Source organism: Dermacentor variabilis, chromosome 9 (genome assembly GCF_050947875.1).
Source record: "Dermacentor variabilis isolate Ectoservices chromosome 9, ASM5094787v1, whole genome shotgun sequence".
In the NCBI taxonomy this organism is placed as follows: domain Eukaryota; kingdom Metazoa; phylum Arthropoda; class Arachnida; order Ixodida; family Ixodidae; genus Dermacentor; species Dermacentor variabilis.
Window position 1 is genome coordinate 65,179,871 of NC_134576.1, and position 23,721 is coordinate 65,203,591.

Below are 23,721 nucleotides of genomic sequence, written 5' to 3' on the forward strand. Positions count from 1 at the left end.
AGTCACTGGGTCTTTACCACTTAAAATGTGGCACACCCGGTAGGTCGCACTCTTTTAACACCCACTTGGCTAAGTCACGTCGTGGCACTACGTCTCCATATTCCACCAACGTCTTGGAGGCCGATTCCGATCCATATGTATTGAACACACGATGGGCCGCTCTACATTGAATGCCTTCGGCGCCTACTTAATATTTCGACGTGTGCCAAGGGGCATGTGCGAAGCTTGAACGCTTTGCTTAATTACTTTGCTGTGATGTTCTATTTTTCGGTATTTTTTTTTGCTTTCGCAACATAATGTATACTCTCGTGCGGTATTCATGAACTCATGTGAACCTGTCGTGCGTTCATGATTTCTTTATTTTTATTATCTTTTACACAATGATTTGTTAATATATTTTTCACTAGTATTCGTAACAACAACAGCCGATTTAGGACCGCACAAAAAATGCACCCGACTTCTGTAGATTGTTCGGTTTATTTCTGTTGGGGTGTTGTATTTGGTCTACGCCTTGTCCGCCAGCACTCGGGTGTGCAAACCTCGTCAACCCTCATAGGTGGGGATTCATAGCGGTGCCACTGGATGGTGCAGCGTGCCCAAAACAAAGTGGGAAAACGAGCCCGGCAGCATACACGCCTCATACATGACTGTCTGCGGTGGCGTTATCGTGTCGCAAATTTTTTTTATTACTCGCATTAACGTCGAAAATCGTTATACTTGCATTGTTCAACCGATTGTAGTGAATAAGATTAGCCCTTGTCTCAGCAGCATCGCCACTGGCATGAGCGCGTGGTTGCAAGTTCTGAAGAGCTTGAAGTAGAAATTTGCAGGAATATCTGCAAGGGCGCCGGTGTATTGTCGGTATCTTGCCTTCCCGCTTGAATCGGATTATTAATTCACAAATACAGTGCCAAATCGTCTGAATAACCACCTTACCGCAGCATGAACGGTTTTATATGCGTGCAATTTTATCTAGTTGAAACTTAATAGCTTTTGAGAGCATAACTTTCTTACAAGACACAATGTATGCAATGTGCAGCTAGTTGGAGCAATAAAATTCTCAACGTATTTCTGGGTCGGCGAGAGTTTTATTGAAATAGCGATAAAGTAGATGATCAATATGTACTTCCAAAACCGTGGAAACAATCTGCAGCTAACACGTCCAAATAAGGCAATTGTTTTTAATTGCAAATTATCAGATTGAAAGCAAGCTAAAACGCGATAGCGGATACCTAGTCGGAATGCATGATGTGACACGAATACAACATGCTTCAGCACGTTGCATCATGCAAATACGCGGTCAAGTCGTAGTTTTTCAAATCTTGCGCACCTACTTTGCAGTGTGGAAGCCAACGTAGTATATAAGAAAACATGCACCAATCAAGGAATACGGTACTCTGGCTGTGCTGCAATAATGAAGGATTCATTCGCTTTACCAGAACGTTACAGCGCAACTTTAACAGTACTTGAAGCATTGCTGTAAATTTCGTCAATTCACAATTGGTAATTACGTAAGCTTGCAGGCAAACAAAACGGAGTGGGCCAACAAGACATTGAACTATACTTGGCTGGGTCTATTCTCGTGATTGGTTGCGCTCACAGAAGTGTTCCAATATTTTGCACGACTTAGCTCATACAACTTGCATTGATCAGCGGTCTCGGCAGCATCACCACCGGCATGAGGGCGTGGTTGCTGTCCGACGAATGCTTGCTACTGCTGCCCGTTCACTTCCGTCCGCTGCTAATAAATCTGCTAGCAGGCTCCACTGTTGTAGCAGAGACTTATTGCGGTGTGAAGCTGAAGAGGATTTCGAATTTGAAGAATTACCGTGGGTTGAAGGACACCACAGTAAAATTCAACTGAAATTATTTTCTCCATTATGCACGTAGCAGCGCTGCAATCACCGTTTGAATTTTCGACAAAGATCCGCACCCCCCCCCCCCTGCCCACGTGCGCCAAGCGCAGCAGCGAAGACTGGGCGAGAGGATGTCGACAACACAGGTTTCACATTACTACTCTATTGGAATCACCCACCTGACGTCACGATTTCCTTCGCCATCAAAGCCCGTCAACCAACGCGCTGCTCACCCACCTGACGTCACGATCGTCTTCGCCATCAAAGCCCGTCAACCGACGCGCGGCGTCTCCCACAGACGCTGCGGCTTTTTGCCGAATAAAGCAAGAAGCGGTGACTTTTGACCAGGTAAAGTATAATATTCACATCCAGGGTGTGAAGAAACTTTATTCTTTAGCTCACTTTCTTTAGCCCTTTAGGTAGCCAGTGCGGCTCCTTCGCCATTGTCGCTGGAACCAAAAGCTGACGTGTTGCTGCTGGGAGCGAATGCTTTCTTGCTTTTTTCTCTATAGAGGACTGCTTTGATCCTTCTGAGGCTGCTGTGGCATTTCTGGGGGATCTTGCTGATGCGGATCGAGTCAACATACTTTGATGATGCCCCGTTCACCACTCCGGACATGCCACGATGTTCAGCGACCCCGCTGGCAACTTCACGTTACACTTCTTCCATCTCAGACCCTGCGCTCGAAGATGCCCTTGATGCCCAATCGTCAGAGTCCACCTGCCGTAGTTGGGTGCTTAGTTGCAGCATATCCTTCACCGGAACACGATGTCGGCCTGGCAAGCTGCGCACGAAAAGCATACTAGTCGTTTTCACTGTCAAATAACACACACCCAGCATAAGGCAAACAATGGAGCATACTCCAGTTGACGCATATCCAGTGGCTAAAGTTGGCATCAAAGCGGCTCACTGGTACCAGCACAGACCGAGAGACAATGCCCAGCACTCCGAATTGGCGTCAAAGTGTCTCTTCGAAAAGCGGTACCTGCCCTGTCCCACGTGTCGTGAAAGAGGTTCGTGAAAGAACCAGCACGTATGTACACATTGTGATCTAAGTGACCCAAGTTGGTCCGATTGTTAGTGGTGAACCCAGTTATGTCACCACAGCAGGCTGACACCCATTCGACCACTGACTCCGTAGTGGCCCAGATTAGACGGACAGGCGGTAAGGTACAAACGTACAGATCTATAAACAGACATACCTATAGATAGCAGACACACGCACAAACATTACCCGTATACATGACACATACATATATACATATCCCCGAAAAGTCCATGAAGTATCCTAACAACGCTAAAGCTAATAAAGTACTTGCTTACCTTTTTCCAACCTTCCATTCAACTTTTATTATAGTAGAGGCACGGTTCGCGTTGGCGCTCCTGCTTACAGCAGCGCACGCTCGGTGCGAAAGGCGCACAAAATAAGGACACTTTAACCTCAGCTCTTGTGGTGAGCCAACTTTACTTTCGCCACTCGCATCTATCTATAGGCAACACATAACCTTGCCTATAATTCTTGGGTACCCCGACATGAACGCCACCAACGCAAGCACGACGGCGGACAACAGCACATGACAACAGACACCGCAGGCAATGGCGACAGGCGAGGATAAAGCCCGCACCGCCCACATGGAAACAGTCTCTAACATGCAGGTACAGCTGCCGCCATTTCGGCCGAAGAAGAGTCTGCTATGCTCAATTGGAAAGTCTTTAGTCGACTTAAGTTGCATCACTTGGCAACGCGTCAGCTATCCGCATGTGGTCTCGATACTGCATTCAAAAAAGGCTGACAAGTTCAACGACGTCTTGAGAGTTGCACGCCCCACCCAACCTTACGAGCATTTCGAAGCCATCGGGCTGACGCGCAAAGCGGTTTAAGAACGCTGCCGCCTTCAAGTCCTCAATGTGAATGAGCTTGGAGAGAGACGCCCATCGCAACTGATGCGCCGTATGCGCCCACTCTTTGCTTACAGCACGTAGGATTCCAACAGTACGATTATTCGTGAGCTGTTTTTTCAGCGTCTGCTGCAAAATTTCGTTCCAGTCCTCACCGCGATGCAGACTGTGCCACTTCGTCGCTCCCGCGACAGCTCAGGTTCTCGCTCCCGTTCTCGTCCAAGAACCGACCTGACGGTTATTCTGGTTCCACACCCGATTTGGCGCCACTGCAAAGTGTGTCCCTGGTAGAGAAACGTGAACGCGAGTCTAATGGGGGCGTACGACTCCATTGCGACGCGCAGCTGCCGGCTTTATGTAAACGACAGGTTCGCAGGGCATTGTATTTTGGCAGACACTGGTGCCGAAGCGAGCGTTATTTCTGCCACACGCCTCGGCCGACAACGTGTCAGAGTACATTACAAGCACCATTACAACCCAACAGTTCCAGAATCATCACGTTTGGGAAGTACCAGCCGTGGTTTTTAAGTGGCTAAGGTGTTGGGCTGCTGAGCACGAGATCGCGGGATGGAATCCTGGCCACGGCGGCCGCATATTGATGGGGGCGAAATGCGAAAACTCCGCGTACTTAGATTTAGGTGCAGTTAAGAACTCAAGATGGTCCAAATTTCCGGAGTACCTTCCTACAGCGTGCCTCATAATCAGATCATGGTTTCAGCACGTAAAACCTCATTTAATTTAATTTAATGTCTGTAAATTTGAGCCTACGCAACACATTTCAGTGGATATTCACTGTTAATGTGCTTCACCATACATGGAGCAGACTTCGCTAGTTAACTCCGAAGTAAGCGTGGACCTCCCTTTGCGTCTCCTTGTCGACAATACAAACAGATTGTCCGTGCAGGCCATCCATGCACTTGCGTCAGCACCTCTGCGAACAACTCCACACTTATGCTTTTCTGCCTCGATCCTGTCAGGTTACCCTGAGCTGACAAAGACCAACAACTTGCAATTACCAGTGCGAGGCCCAATCACGCACCAGACGAATTGCACCAACGGGATTGTAGTATTACGCAATTTGCTACGCCTTTACCACCTCGCTGTGACATAAATATGCTGCAGCTGGTCATCCGCCATGCACTTTCGCAGAGTGAAGACTATCGTGCGTTGAACGCTCTTACTGTCCCCGATAGACATCCGCTTCTCGGTGCCCACGACTTTGCCACCCAACTAGCTGGTACATCCATATTCGGTAAGACTGGCTTAAATACTGTCCTCAAATTCCTGTGGTGCCATCGGACATACCGAAGACCACCATCTCCCCACCTTTTGGCATGTTCCAGGTGCTCACCTACCATTTACCACTGACATTCGCTTCCCGTGTATACCAAAGTGCCTATATACCTAGGCAAATTGGCCCTCGAAGCTTCATCCCCGAATTCACTGTACGGTCAACGGATATCGAAGGCTCAGTCAACGCTGCTGCCGAAACAATATTGCGTCAAAGCGCTATGTGGTGCTGTGCACTTCGAGGCAATAGCAAAACCGAAACGCAGCTGCCGACACCCTTTCGCTTGTAAGTGCTATGTGGTGCTGTGGACTTCTCGACTTCCATGCGCCATCTGGTTTGCCGTCGCCTTTCTCAGATAGAATTTTGTGTGACGTGTGCTCTGGCCGCACCCACCCGTTTGGACCATACGTGTATGTTCGTCAAATATTCGCCAAGATACTTGAAGCAAGTCCCCCTCGCATCCACACCACTCAGCGCCTCATCACGGCCTGTTTCGCAGTATTAACTGTGACGACGGGCACTGGGCTTGTGGGAGCTTTTTATGCGAAGCATATTACTAGAGCTCAACCCAGCTCCTCAGGCGCGGCGGTGTCGCCTTCAATACCACGTGACACCGTGACGTCACGACAGAGGAGAAACGGGGCTCCAACTCGCGCCGTCGCTCGCGGCGTCATATAAGCAGCTGCGCTTTTTCTAGGTGGCTTTGGCTCAACTCTTGCAAGATGGGCTGGGTGGGAATCGAACCAGGGTCTCCGGAGTGTGAGACGGAGACGCTACCACTGAGCCACGAGTACGATGCTTCGAAGCGGTACAAAAGCGCCTCTAGTGAATGCGGTGCTGCCTTAGAAACGAGCTGTTTCTAAGGCTCAGGCGTGCGTCGCTTACTCAGGCGCACATTTCGTTGCCGCGCCGAACGCTGCGTTGCTCGACGCTCACCGCGTCCAATGCGGGGCGCGTAGTCGCTGCGCCGTAGCCCACTGTCTTACACCCCTTGGCGGGTCGACGGGAACGCTGTCGCGTTCCACTCTTGAAGGCGAAGCAGAGTAACGCATGAGTTGTTTCTTCTACTAGCCAAACCAAGTATAGCCAAGCAACAGCAGTTCACCAGGCTAAACAGTGGTTCAACAACTAAAATAAAGGCTAGTATGCTACGCATCCTGGGCTTAACCTTAGCTAAGCCACAGCCATTTTTTCGTCAACGTTTAAGACAGCGTGATACACCGAGATTGTCACTGTAACCCCATCCACATAGACAACGTCGGCTCAATTCATTCACTGCGACGGAAGCGCTGCATCCTCACCTGCGTTGGCCGCTATACATGCTGGCCCGGGGCGTTTACGCTACAGGATACAACGGCATCTACCGTGGCTTATGCTTTCATTGCCGGGCGGCCCTCTCGCTTCAGCTGCCCCAGTGTTGTGACCACAGACTGTGGCCATCAATTTAAGTGCGAGCTGTTCACTGCGTTGACAAGCATTGTCAGTGAAGGTTACGGTCACACAACCGCACGCCACCCTTCAGCGACCAGAATGATCCAATGAACGCACCGGCACTTGAATGCTGCACTCATCGCTCGTGGCGGCCGTAGTCCATGGGTTGACAAACTCCTCGTTTTTCAAAGACCGAGAGGCACAGTGGCTGAAATGATGTACGGCGTCAGCCTCCCACTACCTGCCGAATTCTTCGCCATTCCTTCTGCACCCGATCTGTCGCCGCCTGACTACGTCGCGCAAATGCCGCTTCTGCGTATAACCTCTACCTACAACGTATTCCTAAGCAAGGACTTTGGTTCATCTAACCACCTCTTTGTGTGACCTGATAGCACCCGGCCATCACTTGCAGCGTCCTACGAATGCCCCTTAATGTGCTAAATCACGACGAAAAGACCTTCACCGTGACCGTGAATGATCACAAGGACGTTGCTGTTATTGACGGCGTCAAGCCAGCGTGGGGACCATGAAATTGCCCCTTTTGTCTACGGGGGAGGCGCGGAGGGGAGGGGGGAGCCCTGTAGCGGTGCGCCCCGCTTCGCTGCACCCGCTTACAGCGCGGACAACTGCGTACGGTGTGCTCTAATAGCGCCACTTTTTGAACTCTGCCGCCGCCACGCCACCTCCTCGCCACCACTGCCCGAACGCAGAACGCCCGTTCTGCGTTCCCCTTGCGGGAACCGATTTGCAGCCGTTTTTCTGCACGACGAATTTCCTTTCTTTCGTTGCCTTTGGAAACGTGCGGTTCTTGCGTTTTGCTTGTGTTTTAAGGCGAAAGCCTTAAGTGGCTCATACCCGCAATGGTCTGGAACACGCAGCGTGCGGTACAGGAAGTCATGTGAGCTCGCCTTACCACGTGCTCCTACCCCTGCTCGCACCCCGATGCCACTCATGATGACAAAAAAGGCAAATTTAATTAAGGCATTTGAATCCACGACCTTAGGTGGGAGTCGTGCTTGTGGGAAAGTCGAACCCCGGACCTTTCATGTTAAGTCGAAGTTAATGAAGGCACAGTTAAGAAAGTGTTCAACCTCACAAGCCTACGAGCTTTGGTATGGGTCACACCGTCGACCTTTGGTATTAATTAGGGTGTCAATTAAGACACTCGAACTCACGCCCTTTGGTGGGGGAAAACAAGCATTATAATGAGTGTGTCATGTAATTTAATAAATGGGCCTTGATAGCGCAGGCTTTCTCCACCTTTCTTTCAGTCTCCATCCAGAGACTTCTTTCTTTTGTGTTTGCGGGGTTTTTCTCTTTAGCTCGGCTGGCTCAGCTCAGCGAACGTTGCATGCTGTATTTCCTTGGCTGTTGTGATAGCGCTATGTGGTGCTGTAGCACCTATAACTGCAGCGAGAACCCTGAAGATGGTTATGCAGTTTTTATACTGCTGCCATGAAAGTGTGATGGCTGGCGCAAGCAGCAGTGGATATACAACACTTGCAAAAAAAAGATTGTTTCTACAACGAACAGTGTTGTTTGCAAAGTAAGGCGTTGGGAAGAATTTTATGGGATCATACAGCCTCTCTATCGCACTTCGCGTAATTGTTGGGATCATTTCCCTGTTTTACTGACGATAATAATAGCCGCTTGTAGAAGAGCTGTCTTTCCAGCTCACTTCCATGTGTGCCTCAATCACTTAGATACAATGAATGGAGACCCTAAAAAAAATGGCGGGTTAATAATGGCGGTACAACGGGTATTACGGTTGCCACTCACCCATGAGTATCTGACTTATTATTTGGTTATCTCACAGACGTATTTGGCTATCTCACATATGCAGGTGTTCATATGACCACGCATGTATGCTCGCAGTTCAATTGCGGAACCGTCCTATTCAGTTCACCCCTGCCGTGGTTGCTCAGTGGCTATGGTGTTGGGCTGCTGAGCACGAGGTCACGGGATCGCATCCCGGCCACGTCGGCCGCATTTCGATGGGGGCGAAATGCGAAAACACCCGTGTGCTTATATTTAGGTGCATGTTTAGGAACCCCGGGTGGTCGAAATTTCCGGAGTCTTCCACTACGGCGTGCCTCATAATCAGAAAATGGTTTTGGCTATTCAGTTCAGAGACCACGCCGCAAAAGCTGCTTTCATATTTGGAAGACAAACATAGACGGGCGATGCACTCGGGACAAATTCATAGTAAGAAGGCGGGCTCAATATACTGCCGTGCACATGCGCGTGCTGTTAATAATATAACTGTTAATAATATAACGTGCTGTCAATAATAACTGTCTCACTTGAAAAAAATAAGCTTTTTTCATTCCCCAATGTTCCCTCCAAACGGCCGCGCTTCAATCGCTGCTCCCATAACCACGCTTGCTGATGTCGGTGCGAATTTGTACTGAACCGCTTTTTGCCCGAAGATTCGCAGCCTTTTTAGATCCACCTTGTAGACCACGCGTCATGCGTTCCTTCAACGCAGTCTTCTCTTAGCAGAAGGAACCAAACACGGCCTCCTCATCTGACTGGCGAGCCTGAACTGGCGGGAAATGGCCGGCCAACACGCGATTACACCCTTCTTCCGGAGGGGGACGGTTGTGATTGGGCGGCGCCTTGCGCTGCGTATACTTCTTCATCCATATAAAACCCCACTTTAAGGAGCGCGTATGATGAACCGACAGTGGTTGAATCTGTTAGCGTGGTGGTATAGCAAGCCGGATGCCGGTGGTTCGAATCCGCAGTCCGACAACCAATTTCTATTTTCGCGCGGCTTGTGTTTTTTCCTACGGCAACGCCGACACGAGTGAGGCAATAGAGAAGCTTCGCTTGAAAAAGTTAAAAAATATAAACTCATTGCCTTTCCACTCTGTGAAGGGATGCCCAGCGAAGCTGTGTATCTGGGCCCCTTAATGGCGAACTGCGCCTCCGAGGCGGGTCGACCCGGCATTGCACTATTTTCAGGATCGGCCCACGTGTGCTTCAGGTCAGCCGCCGGTCGGGTCGGTGTTGCACTATCTTCGGGGTCAGCCCACGCATGGGGAGTGCCTGCTTCACCTCTGCCGAGTGTGAGGCCGGTATTGAACCATCTCCGGGATCGGCCCACGTATGGGGAGTTTTTTCTTACCACGCCAACAACGGCACAAAAATTTCCTTGGATGGTAGAGGTATTCGGCTTCACTGTGAAAAATATGTGCAGCCGGCTGGGTATGTCCAATCTTGTAGCTGTGGGCCACGGCTTCGTGACACGTGCACTCTCGGTAAATGCGCCAGCACAACGCGCGTCGACGTGGAAGCTTTTTTTTTTTTCATTCGCGAGAACAAGCATCAGTGTGTCAGTGGGCCTCTTCGATTATTAGTTCGTGACAGCTGGACTGATTGGTACTGCAGTCACGCATTCCATTTTCTCGGACAGCTTCCGAACCTCGGCCCGCAGTGCGAAAGCTGCCGCAATTGCGTTCGTTTTTTTTCCGGACCGGAAGTCGCGCACTGTCCGCGGAATAGCGAAGCTTGTGAGCAGGTGTTTGCTCGCACCAACGCTAGCAGCCAGCAGACGATGACTATCTGATCACCGTAACATGATGCGCAAGGCGTCGACCGGTATGTTGTGAAAACTGCCGTTTGCTTGCGAGTACTTTGCTCGTTTCTGACAGGAAATATCGTGCACTCAGCTATCGCTTCTGTCACATTGGTGCTCTCTGTGACTTCATGCGGGCTTCTCAGGAGCCTTGTATTTGATGCCGCATTAGTCTTCGTGTTTTTTTAATAGACCAGCACAGCAATCAGGCCCGATGATTGTTTTCTGGATGCGTTTCGCGAAATCTATCATGCTCTTTGCTGTGTGCAGCAAACACGTAGATTTCTCGTTTCAGGTGAAAACTTGCGTCTGTGGCTATTATGTTTAGGTAGCTGGGGTGGCATAAAGTCGGAACTTCCCAGTTTTTGTTAACTTGCTGATCGCGTTTTTGTCGAGCGTATTCTTTTACAGCGAAGCTGCATATAGCTAGCCGATTTGTCCGTCCGTCCGTCTCTCTGTCGGTCGCCTGTACCCCGAAAACTCTTCCGGCGCAACCCCATCCGCATGTGCGAAAAAAAAGGCGCAGGATTAGCCAACACCATCTAAAGAGCCCAAATTTCCGTTCAAAAGGCTGGCTTGGTGAAAGCGGTAACGTCAGTATCACTTCTGCCTACTCGGCAACATCCCCAATAGAGTCTATGACAGCCGGGCCAGGTAACATGACGTCATGGATCGGAGTGAATAGGCCTTGTGCTATATAGGTGGTATCGGATAAGTCAAGGTCCATCTAAAGTCCCGAAGCTTGGGAGGAAAAGCGTGCTAAAACCTATCGCGAGAGATATCAGTTAGTGTTACATTATTGAAGCGCGACTAGGTGAGGAGGGGGAGACACTGCAATTAGAAAAACTACGTGAAATGTTCGAAATCTTTAAATCAAAAGGCTGTCGCACGAGTAAATATTCCGTTTCAAATATTTCTGTTCTAAATCAACAAATCATATTTTTTTTTCTATTTCACAATTTACTAGCTCGTTCTTGGTGACCCCTGCCAAACAGTGATTGTGGTGCAAGACTTGGCAAAACTGAAAACAAGCTATAATGTTATGCGCAATGACGTTGCTCAATTGTGCGCGGCGGTTTCATGGGAGTTTGTAGTTTGCTTGCGTGTTTGTTCAAAGTGAGGCGTGCGCTGCACTTCAAATTTTTCCTGTCCCAGCGCATGGCGTTCATTGGCGAAAGGTGTGAGTGCAGGTTTTTTGTATTGTGAAATTTCACACTGCAGCATCCGACGGGCTGTCTCTCGTCGTGACGATGAATGCACAATGCTCAGCGAAGAAACATCGCGCTATGCTTGATCACTCTCCGTAACACAGGCACTGACTGTCAGGCGGGATGCAAAATTAGTCGAATGTTTCCAAAATCATAATGTGGGGCAGTGTTGTCTGATAACTGTTGGATATGAATACATGTTGCCGCACGGAATGGCGAATGATTCTGTGAAAAGGTTTCGCATATGTTGCTACATATTGCGACTGTGTGCTGGCCGTAGTACGTTTCATATGTTGAAACATGTTTTGTTTGGTCAGTGTTATTGGTTGCATTACTCTACTAACATAAAAGGGAACTTGCTTTTGAAACATTTCTGGTGATTTATTCCCCTCCTGTTCTATCACCTTACTAAGGAAGGTACTGGAGCAATTTGCCGTCGGTGAGAGCCTAATTATGTTCACATTGAGACATACTGCTCTCCTATACTTTAATGACGCTCTGGCTCTTCAGCTGAGGCGAGTCGCAATTTCGCCTTAGCCACAAAAGGAAAGTAACTGCTGGCTTAGCGGTCGACATGCCGGACGTCTAATCAATTCAAACATTCGCGCCAAACAGCAACCAGCATTTGACGTCACTACCATTTCCGGTTGTGACTTCACTTTTTATTTTTTATGTTTGGTTGCTTTTAGTTGTGCCCCGACCACCCCGTTACGCAGATGTTGACGGTTGCAACGAGCCACCATTTTCTTGACATGTGGTCTTCTATGGCAGCTTCGATACCGGTTTGCATATACTTTGGATTAGCTATAGAACCTGTCTATAGAGATAGGTAATATTTCGTTGCTATATTGCCATTGTAAAACTTACCAGAAGAATGTCGGTACCATCTGTCCAGGTACTGCAGTCTTTTTGCGTTTTTTGTTCGGACTCGTGGCCTTCCATGATGCAGCAGAGAAGGATAGTTCAACCGCCTTCCCAATTTTAGTTTTGATGCTATTTAAAAACACCTGCAAGTGGCGAAAGAGAGAATGACAATAGTAAATAGTATTTTTAAAAGGCTCAGGAAAGGTCTGCATTTTTGTTTTCGCCTTAAGTGCGAAGTCAATGAAGGAATTTCCTCATCCAGGTTCTAGTTTCTTGTCGCTCAGTAGGATGAAGTTTAATAACTTATTCAAGGAGCGCCAACAGACACGCTGGCTATAAAGCATCAGTTGACACATAAGGAGTACACTGCTATATTGTCAACAACTTTGCATTACACAGAACGTCGTGCTGCTTCGCTATAGTGTTGCCTGTTGCGACTTTCTAACAATGGGCACAGACGCGATTACACTGAGATGGAGGGGTGCGCAAGAAAGTTTTGCAGACATGGGCGAATGTATTCTGATAGTACAATAAACGTGTCGGGCTAAACATTCGTTCCAATGGCGGGAAGCGCAGCCCGGACAAAACACAAAGACGATACGAGCGCTGACTAACAGACAGTTTTTTTTTCGCAAACAAGTGATTAAACATGCGGTCATGTGATGAAGTGACACGTACAAGTGGGCAAACGGTGTCCCCTTTCATCCTGAGAGATAGCAGTCTGGAAGATGCATGCGCCTGCGTTGATAATCATCAAGAAAAAATAAGAGTCTTACGTGCCGAAGCCACGACCTGACAAGGGTACGCTGCAGTTGGGGACTCCGGAATTTTGTACCACGAGGGGTTAATCGAACGTGCGCCTAAGTTTGAGTGCACGGCTGTTTTCGTCTTTCGACCTCATCGAAATGCGGCCACTGTGGCTCGGATTCGATACCGCGATATCGTGCTTAGCAACCCAACACCATAGCCACTAAGCAACTACAGCGGGTCAAGCGTAAAGTAAGCATCTACAATTTGGCGCCTGATTTGATTTCTATTTTATAAAATATTTCAGTCATCTCAAAACAAAGGTTTCTCGCTTAACGGCAGAAGCGTACGGCCGAGGAAACTCACTTTCCAGCTAGTACTTCGTAAAAAAATCTAACAAAGCACAAGCAACTTTAGTGATAGCAGGAACAACTTGCAGTACAGAATGCTTCACTGCCTCAAACGCCGCATATTTCAAGAGCTGGGCAGTTACGCTTGTGCATAATAAGCCAGTTAGTCTGCGCTTATTCGTCAGCTTCCTTGTGTCCTTCGCCCGAGTTGTGCTGCCCAGCCCTAGGAATATGTTCAACCAAATCGCGCAGCTTGCGCAGATATGTATTCTACTTGCCGTTTTTCCCGTGTTAGTATGTTAAGCCTCATCGGTGGCAACAAATCGGGTATATACCGGTCTAAGAAAATGCCAAATATGAGGCAGGTTCTTATACGGTCTTGTGCGTGCAACAAAACGGTGGTACTTGGCAAAGTTCTCATCTTTCTCTTTCGCCTTAATTTGCTAGCTGAAATGTAGGATGCGGCAATGGTGCGGCAATGAGATGACAACGATGACGTTCGCTTAACGGAAGGAGGAGACGGCCGAAGGAAACTCAGTTTCGAGATGGTACTTTACCAATATGAAGTACACGCTGTAAAAAGAGTTAACGCCCGAGTTAACAGGCTCATGTCAAAGCTTAGCGATGAACACCAGCAACTGCCGTATGTCGTGGAACTGAGGAAGTTCATAAACACCGCATGAGAAAGACCGACGGCTTTGAGAAACAAATGTACAAAATGCCTAGTGACCACAATATTTATCTGGAAATGTTCTTATAAGCAGCAGCGCCTTCTCCCCGCAAAATGAAACGCCGGTGCAGTTCTGCACCGGCTTTACTGCACCGGTACCCCACTAATCAGGCTCGATTTACTGTATTTTATTCTATATGGCTAAATATAGTTAACATGCAAAAATGATCACGAAAGAATTTCATACAATTCTGCTGTAATGGGCACTTTGAACACAAACTTCAGTTGTTGCAGAATCGCCGAGTTGGCACCATACTCCCAAACTGACATACTGGAATAAAATATTGGTAGCCGAACAAGTGACGCCATTTAATGTAAAACACATGATATATCAGCGCTACGATAAGGCCTCCGAGATTGCGCGCGCAGTCAGTTTTGCCTCCGGCTGCCCTTTTCCGTGTTCCGCGTGAGATGCGGTGAGTGCTCCCGCCTACTCCGAAGTGGCGCTGTTAGCCAAAGACATGGACAGTAATAGGTGGGCTAAACGACCTCCTAAAGGGATATGGGTGTATGCGGTTACAGAAACGCACCTTAGAGCCGCCAGTGATTGATAATTATGTTTGGGAAGGATGCAACAGAACTAAGTCTGAAAGAAAGGGGGGGGAAGTCCGAATGCTAATCCATCAGGCAGCGTTAGTGCAATGTTCGAGTGCTGATATTAAGGGTTTCGGGAATGATGCCAAAATTATCTTATTAGATTACATGAACGGCCACACACAGAATCTAGGTAACGAGACGGACAACAGTAAGTCAATGCTAGACCTTTGAGAAACAAGCACGTTATCGTGAATACAGGGCCTAGCCTAAAGTCAAAGGCAGATTACGTGGGAAGTGGGAAACTAGCAATCGTCCATTCATTACTGTGAGATGAAAGAAGTAATTCATGAGGTTAGAGAATGGTCGTTGACGAGAAGGGGAATAGCAGCATAGGTAGTGACCCTAAACGCATCATGTTGAAAATGGATAAAGGGAAAATCAGACATCCACCCGTTCGTAGCAATTGCTACAAAGGAAACCCATACGGGTTCCTCGAAAGAAAAGCCTCATAGTTGAAGAAAAATTCGTCCTGGTCCGGGGTTCGAGTCCCGGACCAGGCCGAATTTTTCTTCAACTATGAGGCTTTTCTTGCGAGGAACCCGTATGGGTTTCCTTTGTAGCAATTGCTACGAACGGGTGGATGTCTGATTTTCCCTTTATTCATTACTTCTCTCCACCTTGCGGTTTTCCGCAGAACTACTACGTCATATTGGAAATGGGATATGTAGTTGGGAAACGGAGCAGTCAATCCAATTTTGAACCCTGAAAAAATAACAAAAATAGCAACAAGAGTCGAGAAACAACTTGTCAAATGGCCAAGTAAAAAGTTGGTGTAAGTTTAATAACGACAGAAATACGTAAAGAGAAACCACATGTTCGTTGGAACGGAAAAAAAAAACTGAAAAGCTGGTGAAACCTGGAGATACAAGCGATCCACGAACGACAGAAAGTATCCTGAAAGCACAGGCAGGCAAGAAAAGTGCAGTTGCCGCAGGATGAAGTAGCTAGTAAATAGGAAATATACCAGCACAAAAGAATATATGGTTCAAATACTGGTGCAAGCAAAGATAAAAAGGTGCAAGTGAACCTTGGTTGTCAGAAATACGTGAGAAAAGAAAGGCCATACCTAGAAGATTTTGGAACCACATAAAATTATTATGCTGGATCAACATATCCTAGACGAAGAAGGAAAGAAACTGGAAAGGGAAGCGGTATTAAATTACATCCAAAAAATAACAGTCGAATATTTCCAAGGCAGTGACGAGGTTGTATTTGAAGAAAAAAGAGCATGAAATAGTCGGATAGAAGAGGAACTGGCAACTGAAGAAAGCCGAAGAGAAAATTCCAAAGCGTACAGTCACAGGGCTAGACGAGGTTTCTGTTCAACTGATTATAGACCAGGATCAAAAAGTAAGGAAACTCAGGGGAAAGACACTTGGCGACAAAGTAAAAGGGCCGAAATAATTCACTCGTATAGACCGTTGACCATTGCATCGCTAAAAATACAGGTTAGCAATGCAGGCAATCAAATTAAAGCTGCTAGTACGGGCAGAGAATAATGGCCTTTTGGGAAAACATCAAAATGCCTTCTGAATAGGTGGGCGTTTGGACGATAAATGATTTGTTCTGAATGTATTGAAACATCAAGAGTAGAAAGCCGACAGTGACACGTGGCCTTTTATACATTGCAGGAGCATGTCACAACGTAGAGCGCAACATTTTGTGGGATATTCTGGAAAGGGAAAGCTAATGCGACGATTGTTTGCAGCTTTTGAGAGAGATTTACTTATAAAATACCGTTTGCGTTGAATGGGAAGGGGTGAGCAGCGAGGAGACAGTTGATATCAACAAGGGACTGAGACAGAGGTGCCCTTTGCTGTTTATGACTTATATGGTGAGGATGGAGAGGGCGCTAGAAGGAAGTAAGGTCGGGTTTATTTTGTCATTCAAACAGGCGGGTACAGTAGTAGAGCAGCAGCTGCGTGGTTTATTTCATGCGGACGACATTGTGTTGCTAGCTAACAAGCAAAAGTTATTTTCAACGTCTTGCTAATATTTGTGGACAGGAAGGCGATAATTTAGGTTTCAAATTTAGCCTTACAATATCAGCTGTTATGGTATTCAATGAAAACAGTAAACTGGCAGTGGCAATACAGGGCCAGGAAATACCTCAAAAGAATATTAATATGAAAGAATATTCCGTGGACACGGCAGCACCGCCGTGACTATGTCGCTTGAAGTTCCGCTTCTTGTGCAGGTGTTCTACGTATGCATTTGCCTCGGATCGCTCACGGATGCTTCTTTTCCACCTGATGGACAACGTCTCTACGGGTACAGGGCGCCACTGCGACTTCGCACGGGTATCAGGAACTACGCATCTTCGGCATTACTGGCCGGACCACACGTGGATGATACACGTGACGCCTACCTTGCTCGCGGAGTGACGTCAACAAATGCCCATGTGATCACCCGACCGACACCTTTAAAAGGGATGCCGGCTTTACTCACCAGCAGTGGACACGGCAGCACCGCCATGACTATGCCGCCTGAAGTTGCGCTTTTTGGGCAGGTTAGTAAAAGCAAACATGGTTTCTGCAGTGATTACATCTGCTTATTAGTGCTGCCGTTTCCACGCACTCTTGGTTTTTGTACCACTGAATGCCAATCCGTAATAAGCCTACTACTGAAACTTTCCGACGATATCAAAGAAAACCCAGGACCTAAGGATAGCATGCTTGAGCAGCTCGTGCTGTCTCAAAAAGAACTACTTGAGAAATAAACTGAAATTAGAGATAAGCTGGCAACATCAGCGGCTTTCCTCTCGCATGTTGACAGCAGACTTCAAGCTATTGAAAAAAAGCTTGAATCCTTAGACGATGTTCATAAGCATCTTTCGGTGCTTGATTGTGCTGTAAGTAAATTTGATGGTGAGATGGGCAAGTTGGTTATAAGAACATATATAAAACCGCTCAAGGCGAAATAACCTTATAATTAGGGGTATAGTAGAAGAAGACGAAGAAACAGATGAAGATCTCATGCGCAAAGTAAATTCTGACATTTTTGAGCAAATACAGAAAGTGAAGTTGAACTCGATTCAACGAATCCACATGCTAGGTAAGAAGACAGACGGAAGAAACAGGTCTATTACTTTGCGCTTCACTGATTTCAGGGGGAAAAAAGAAGGTACTAAACAATTGTTCGATGCTTAAGGGAGCAACTTTTTCAACGTCCAGGATGATTTTTCTATGAGAATAATAGCGCACGCAAAGCCCTGTGGAACTCAGCACGCGAGGAAAAAAAGAGGCATGCTGAAGTTAAGCTCATCTTTGATAAAATAAAGATTAATAACACCGTATACGCTTGTCATGACGTAAATCATAAACAGTACGCGTGCTAGGATCCTTCAATGAGCAGGGACGCGTGACTTCCACCGAACGACCTGGCATGTTTAAAGATCAAATAACGTATGCATATTAGATCGACTTGCCTTATCATTTGAAGACTTCATTACTATGCACCGTTCTGTTGAGAGCGTTAACAAACTCTGGGATCATTTTTCTAACCTGGTTCAACATTGCATAAAGTGCTATGTTCCGCACCGTTTTAAGGCCACTAGAAAATGAAATCCATGGATAACCAGAGACATTATTCAAGCAAAAAGAAGATTAAAGCGAAGGCGTCAGGTGATTGGACAGTCTCGTAGCCCACATTCCATTAATGTCATCAAGGATATGAGCCAGGAATATGAGCCAGGACCTGCCATAAATATGATTGCCTGACCGACCTGCTCAACAGTTCGGCAGCAGTGCGTCTGCAGCACGCAGCTAATCAAGAATGTCTGCACTTGCAGATAGCAGCGAACTACCTCACCTGGCGCATCTACTACCTCATTTACCTCGGCGCAGTGGCCACCAAGCAGCGGAGACAGCGCGCACATCAATCTACGTGTCCGATCACGGAATAGATACGACGCACACCGCCTACGACGTTGCCATAAATATGACGGCCTCACCGATCTACTAAATAGTTCGGCAGCAGTGTGTAGGACGCAACTAATGTTAAATGCATGCACTTTGACATAGCAGCGAACTACCACATGTGGAGGAAAGGCAGTTTCCTCTGCGCAGTGGCCACCAAACAACAAACATAGTAGCCACATAAAGCCACGCGTCTGATTACAGAATACATACGACGCACACCGCCTACGACGCTGCCATAAATATGACTGCCTGACCGACGTGCTCAAAAGTCGGGCAGCAGCGCGTCTGCAGCACGCAGCTCATAGCAGCGAACTACCGCATCTGGAGGAAAGGCAGTTTGTGCGGTGCAGTGGCCACCAAGCAGCGGAGACAGCGGCCACGTCAAACCACGTGTCCGATAACGGAATTGATACGATGAACACCACCTACGGCGCTGCCATGAATGTGACTGTCTTACCTACCTGCTCAACAGATCGGCAGCAGTGCGTCTGCTGCGCGTAGCAAATCTTTACTGTCTGCACTTGCAGATAGCAGCGACTACCTCATCTCGAGGAAGGGCAGTTCCTTCGGCGCAGTTGCCACCAAGCAGCGGAGACAGTGCGCACATGAATCCACTTGTCTGATCACGGAATAGATACGACGCTGCCCTAAATATCACGGCCTGACCAACCTGCTCAACCATTCGGCAGCAGAGCGCCTGCTGCGCGCAGCTAATCTGGACTGTCTGCACTTGCAGATAGCAGCGAACTACCGTATCTGGAGGAAAGGCAGTTTCTTCGGTGCAGTGGCCACCAAGCAGCCGAGACAGCGGGCACATGAAGCCGCGTGTCTGATCACGGAATACATACTACGAACACCGCCTACGACGCTGCTATATATATGACGGCCTGACCGACCTGCTCAACAGATCGGCAGAAGTGTGTCTGTTTACGCAGCTAATCTGGACTGTGCGCACTTGCAGATAGCAGCGAACTACAGTATCTGGAGGAAAGGCAGTTTCCTCTGCGCTGTGGACACCAGGTATCGGAGACAGTAGTCACATCAAGCGACGCGTCTGATCACGGAAACATACGACGCACACCGCCTACAACGCTTTCATATGTGTGAGGGCCTGTCCGACCTGCTTTGTTCGGCTCAGTTGCCACTAAGCTGCGCCAAAAGTGCGCACGTCAAGGAATACATACGACGCACACCGCCTACAACGCTGCCATAAACATAACGGCCTTACCGACTTGCTCAGCAGTTCTGCAGGACTCGCTGACTTTGTATGACTCCTTTTTTTATCATTTCGTGCGCTTCTTCGTTGATAATCTGGCGCAATGATGATGAAACGGGATATCGCTTTAGACTAATTGGATTTACCGAACCCGTGTTGATGGTATAACGTGTTCGAAACGCACCGTGACGTGCTTTGAAAGCACACCCACTAAAGCATGGCGTTCACTCGTGCTGAACGACTTATTTACGATTCACAAATGGATCGCTTCCCAACGGTGACCATCAGGCTTTTCCGGCGCATCTGTAAGCGTTTCGTGAGCGTTTCAAAAGTTATGCAATGCCGAATGGCGTCGGACAGGAACTTATGCTTTTTTATTATTGCTAAATGATACACTTCCTCAGCCGCTCCTTTCTTCCAACATACGAGCACCAACCACCTTGCACAACTCTAACACTTCGATATATGTAGTACATATCCCACCTGGTAGCTGCGCCCGTTGCGACACTGTCCGCTCAGCACGCTTCTTTTTGGCGACTGAGTCCCCCAAACATGCCTTTAGCTCATCAACGAAAATTTTCCCACGTTGTAAGCATGTCCTCCTGGTTCTCGTACCGCACGAATGCAGTATCATTAAGGGAAAACAGCACATTGGCGAGCTGGGTGGCTGCATTCCACCAATTGAATTGGCTCACTCTTGTAGTGGACGACCTACTCATTGGCACCTTCTCCCGTTTTTCGTCCAAAGGTAGGTGGAAGTCGGTGGTACTGTAGTGGACAGCTAGGGGCAGCCTTTGAAGCGGCTCCTTCAGGGATATCAAATACAGTTACGGCATATGGCGGAAGGCCGATATATTCACGACTTCGACGAAGCTGCAGCAGTGATGGTTCCTCCACCACATAGTTACAGATGGAGAAGGCCATTTATCACCCTTACGACTGAATGGAGCCGTCGTTTCTTTCTGGTGGCGAAGGTGTGCTCAAGAGCGGCCAGCTGGTTTAAGATCTCAACGTCGTCCTCAACCCAGAACCACAAGCACGCTCACCGGTCTTCGGTTGAGCCATATTAGCCGCAAACAATCTTTGGAAATCTGTTGCACGTTCCATTAAACTATGATACACGAAAGATGTATTCAAGAACCATGTCAGGAATTATATTGAACAAATATGTTCATTCTGACAAACTGTCTTTTGTGATTGTAATAATGCTATTTGTTATATTGCTCTTCATATTTATTGCGTCGTTATCTAGTATATGAACTGCACAAAAAATTGTATTCGCCATTTTCTACTAAAAAGCATTTTTCTACTGTTTTTTTTTTGCTTTGAGGTTTCAAATTGTTAGCTACCGTAACCACTGCGTAATTTCTTTTTTTTTGTTTTTTGTTTTTTGTTTACGTATGTAATGTGTCAAGTTGGCGAGTGCTGGGCTCGGAGTGAGTCAGACATGTGAAGACGACGGCTAGACCATCCAGCCTTTGCACGAGCGTGCCAGAGAAATAAATCGAAGAAGCAAAAACGACACGTGGAACAAGCCTGCATGCAGGTAGGAGTTCGCCAGTGCTCCAGGCGCAGAAGTGAAATCGTCGGGCATCAGGCCCGTGATTTGTGCCTTGTACTGGACCAGGGCGACTCCCAGAGGCGTGGTCACCGCGTTCTCCTGATCGCACGCAGGAAAATGCGGATCGACGTGGCAGAAATGAAGCCAATACACCGGGCGCAGAGGTGAAGCAACGGCACTTTATATCCGGCATCGAAACCTCTACCATGCCAAGGCCACCTGCCCGCATTCCCAACATCGCAACCAAACCTACTCGTGCATTACTGGGTCCCGGTTTTTCGCCTGAGGGTGACCAGGATTTTCCCTAACAGTGGTTGTCTTGAGCATCGCTTCCACGCTCCGAGCATTGCCTCCGTCGACACCTCTAGTTCATCTCGCAGCTCAACTGCAGACCACGAAACTGTAGGCCCCTTCTGACTTAAATACTTTCTTTGGAGACCTAATTATTTTGTGTTTAATTAGTTTGTAGACTACATTTTGTTTTTCTATTTGTATTGGATGTTCTTTATTTAATGGCTTGCCGTGTGGTACCGAGCGACTTCGTCACTTGATGCGCTGAGGCTGTGGCTCAGCAACGATTAAGTTATTGAAAGAATGTCATCATAATGAATGAATCCCCCTCTGTAATAACAAAATTGACACAATGATGTGGGGCTCCCGCATTGCAAAACTGCGCGCGCAAAGGTCGGCGCCATGATAGACGATGAAGCGCGTAAGCTGCTCGCTCTTCTGGCCCGCCGTTAAAGAGAAGCGTCTATTTTGCAAGACTGTCTTCAATCTACGTTACAATATTGTATGCACTTTTACGTAAAACTGACATCGTTCACGAACAATCTTGAAATATACGGGCTTGTGTTAAGTGGGTCACCCAACAGCACCATCCCTGGTCCTTGTTACGATTCTACTCTTTATGCACTATTCAGGATCCCCGTGTAGCAGAAAAATTGGCCTGAATTACGTATTGCGTTGACAAGTACGAAGGCATAATTTCAGATCCTTGCCGTGGTGGTCGCATTTTGAAGGGCGAGAAATGCAAAAAAAAAAGACGCCCATGTACTGTGCACCGGGTGCACGGTAATGAACGCCCGGTAGCCGAAATCAACCGGAGTGCCTCACAACGCTGTTTCTAATGATTAGATATTGGTTTTAGCACGTAAAACCACAGAATTTATTTTATATTTGATCATGAATTAGGAATTTCGGTAATACTCAGTATGTGTATATCACAGTAAACTACATTCGAAACAAATAGGCACCACGAATAACCCATTTGACCGACACAGATCCACCTGCCTTTTCCTTTACAATATGGTCATCACGCAAGATCAGCGAGTCCTGTCGACAGATGCCGAGTAGGGACACATCTGCTCTCACTCACAGCACGTCGTACTTACAAGGGCGTTGGTGTCATTCCACGAAAAGGCTTCGCACTCCGGAATTATGACAACCACTTCGAGCCTGGAAATAAGGAATTTTATCACAAAAATTCTATTCAGGACATGTCACAATCTAGAAATGCAAATACTTCATTGTTCCTGTCAATCTCAGGAACCTAATTTTTCCTGAAACCAGCTATAGGAGGTGGTGTGAGGAAAACAGTTCGTTTCACACCTTAGCTGTCAAAACCGACCGTTTTGACAACTGAGAAGGAGAAATAAGAAATTAGAAATAACTTGACCCGTATTCGCACTGAGTGGCTTAGTTTCAGAGTCGCTTTACTTATTCAACGTGCCATAGGGTCGATTCCCAGAAATGGCGCGCGCATTCCGACTGCCGCCTAATGCAAGACTAGTTGTGTGCCCAACTCTCAGTGCGTAGTTAAGAAATGCCTCCCCCTCCTTTCATACAGGTGGAAGAAACAAATTGAAAACGCATCTAGCGTCCTTTATAGAAAACTTAGCAGTGTCTGCACGCTAAAGAGCTTAATTTAGCACACCCAAACACTCATGGCACAGTTGTGCACAGTTGAACAGCACTGCTTTAGACATGTTTATAGCGGGCATGATTACCGACAAACTAGTGTGAATGACCATTGTGTTAACACGTACGTATGGTAAAAACGAACGCAGTACTCAGATTGACACTAAATAAATCACCGCCTTCCGGCACTGAAAGTGGCGATTCAGCAGAACTCACCAATACATACCGAAATCGCTGCAGACTGATGAAGTCTTGCTGAGTCAGTTAACCTTTTTTTACATTAAATACCACAAGTGTCCATGCTTGGTTCATTTTGAGCCCAAATTGCTAATATTTCATTACTTGAAAGGTAGCCCACTCGATCCTAAAGATTGTTTATGTGAAAGATAACGCAGGCCAAAAACGAAGAAGCACCACACAGACGCCCATTTCCTTCACAAACACTTTCTTTTTCGTGACTTGCTCCGCACAGCCGGCGTAAATATGTAGGATTAGCTGTGTTTTCCGACATACTTCGAGATATATAAATCGCAGGGTGTAGATATCTTTC

The 23,721-nt window shown here is 47.4% G+C and overlaps 1 protein-coding gene across 1 annotated transcript in view; it reads right to left on the bottom strand.

The window, feature by feature from the left end:
• Nucleotides 1–2,225: 2,225 nt before the first annotated feature.
• The window catches only part of LOC142592762 (uncharacterized), a 50,274-nt gene continuing 28,778 nt past the window's right edge, over nucleotides 2,226–23,721 (bottom strand). The window contains exons 4-7 of the mRNA XM_075704422.1: nucleotides 22,646–22,709; nucleotides 12,809–12,868; nucleotides 12,134–12,273; nucleotides 2,226–2,641 (exon numbers count right to left, since the gene is read on the bottom strand). Coding sequence (XP_075560537.1) covers nucleotides 2,512–2,641; nucleotides 12,134–12,273; nucleotides 12,809–12,868; nucleotides 22,646–22,709 — 394 coding nt within the window. The 3' untranslated portion in view covers nucleotides 2,226–2,511. The remainder of the gene's footprint in view (nucleotides 2,642–12,133; nucleotides 12,274–12,808; nucleotides 12,869–22,645; nucleotides 22,710–23,721) is intronic.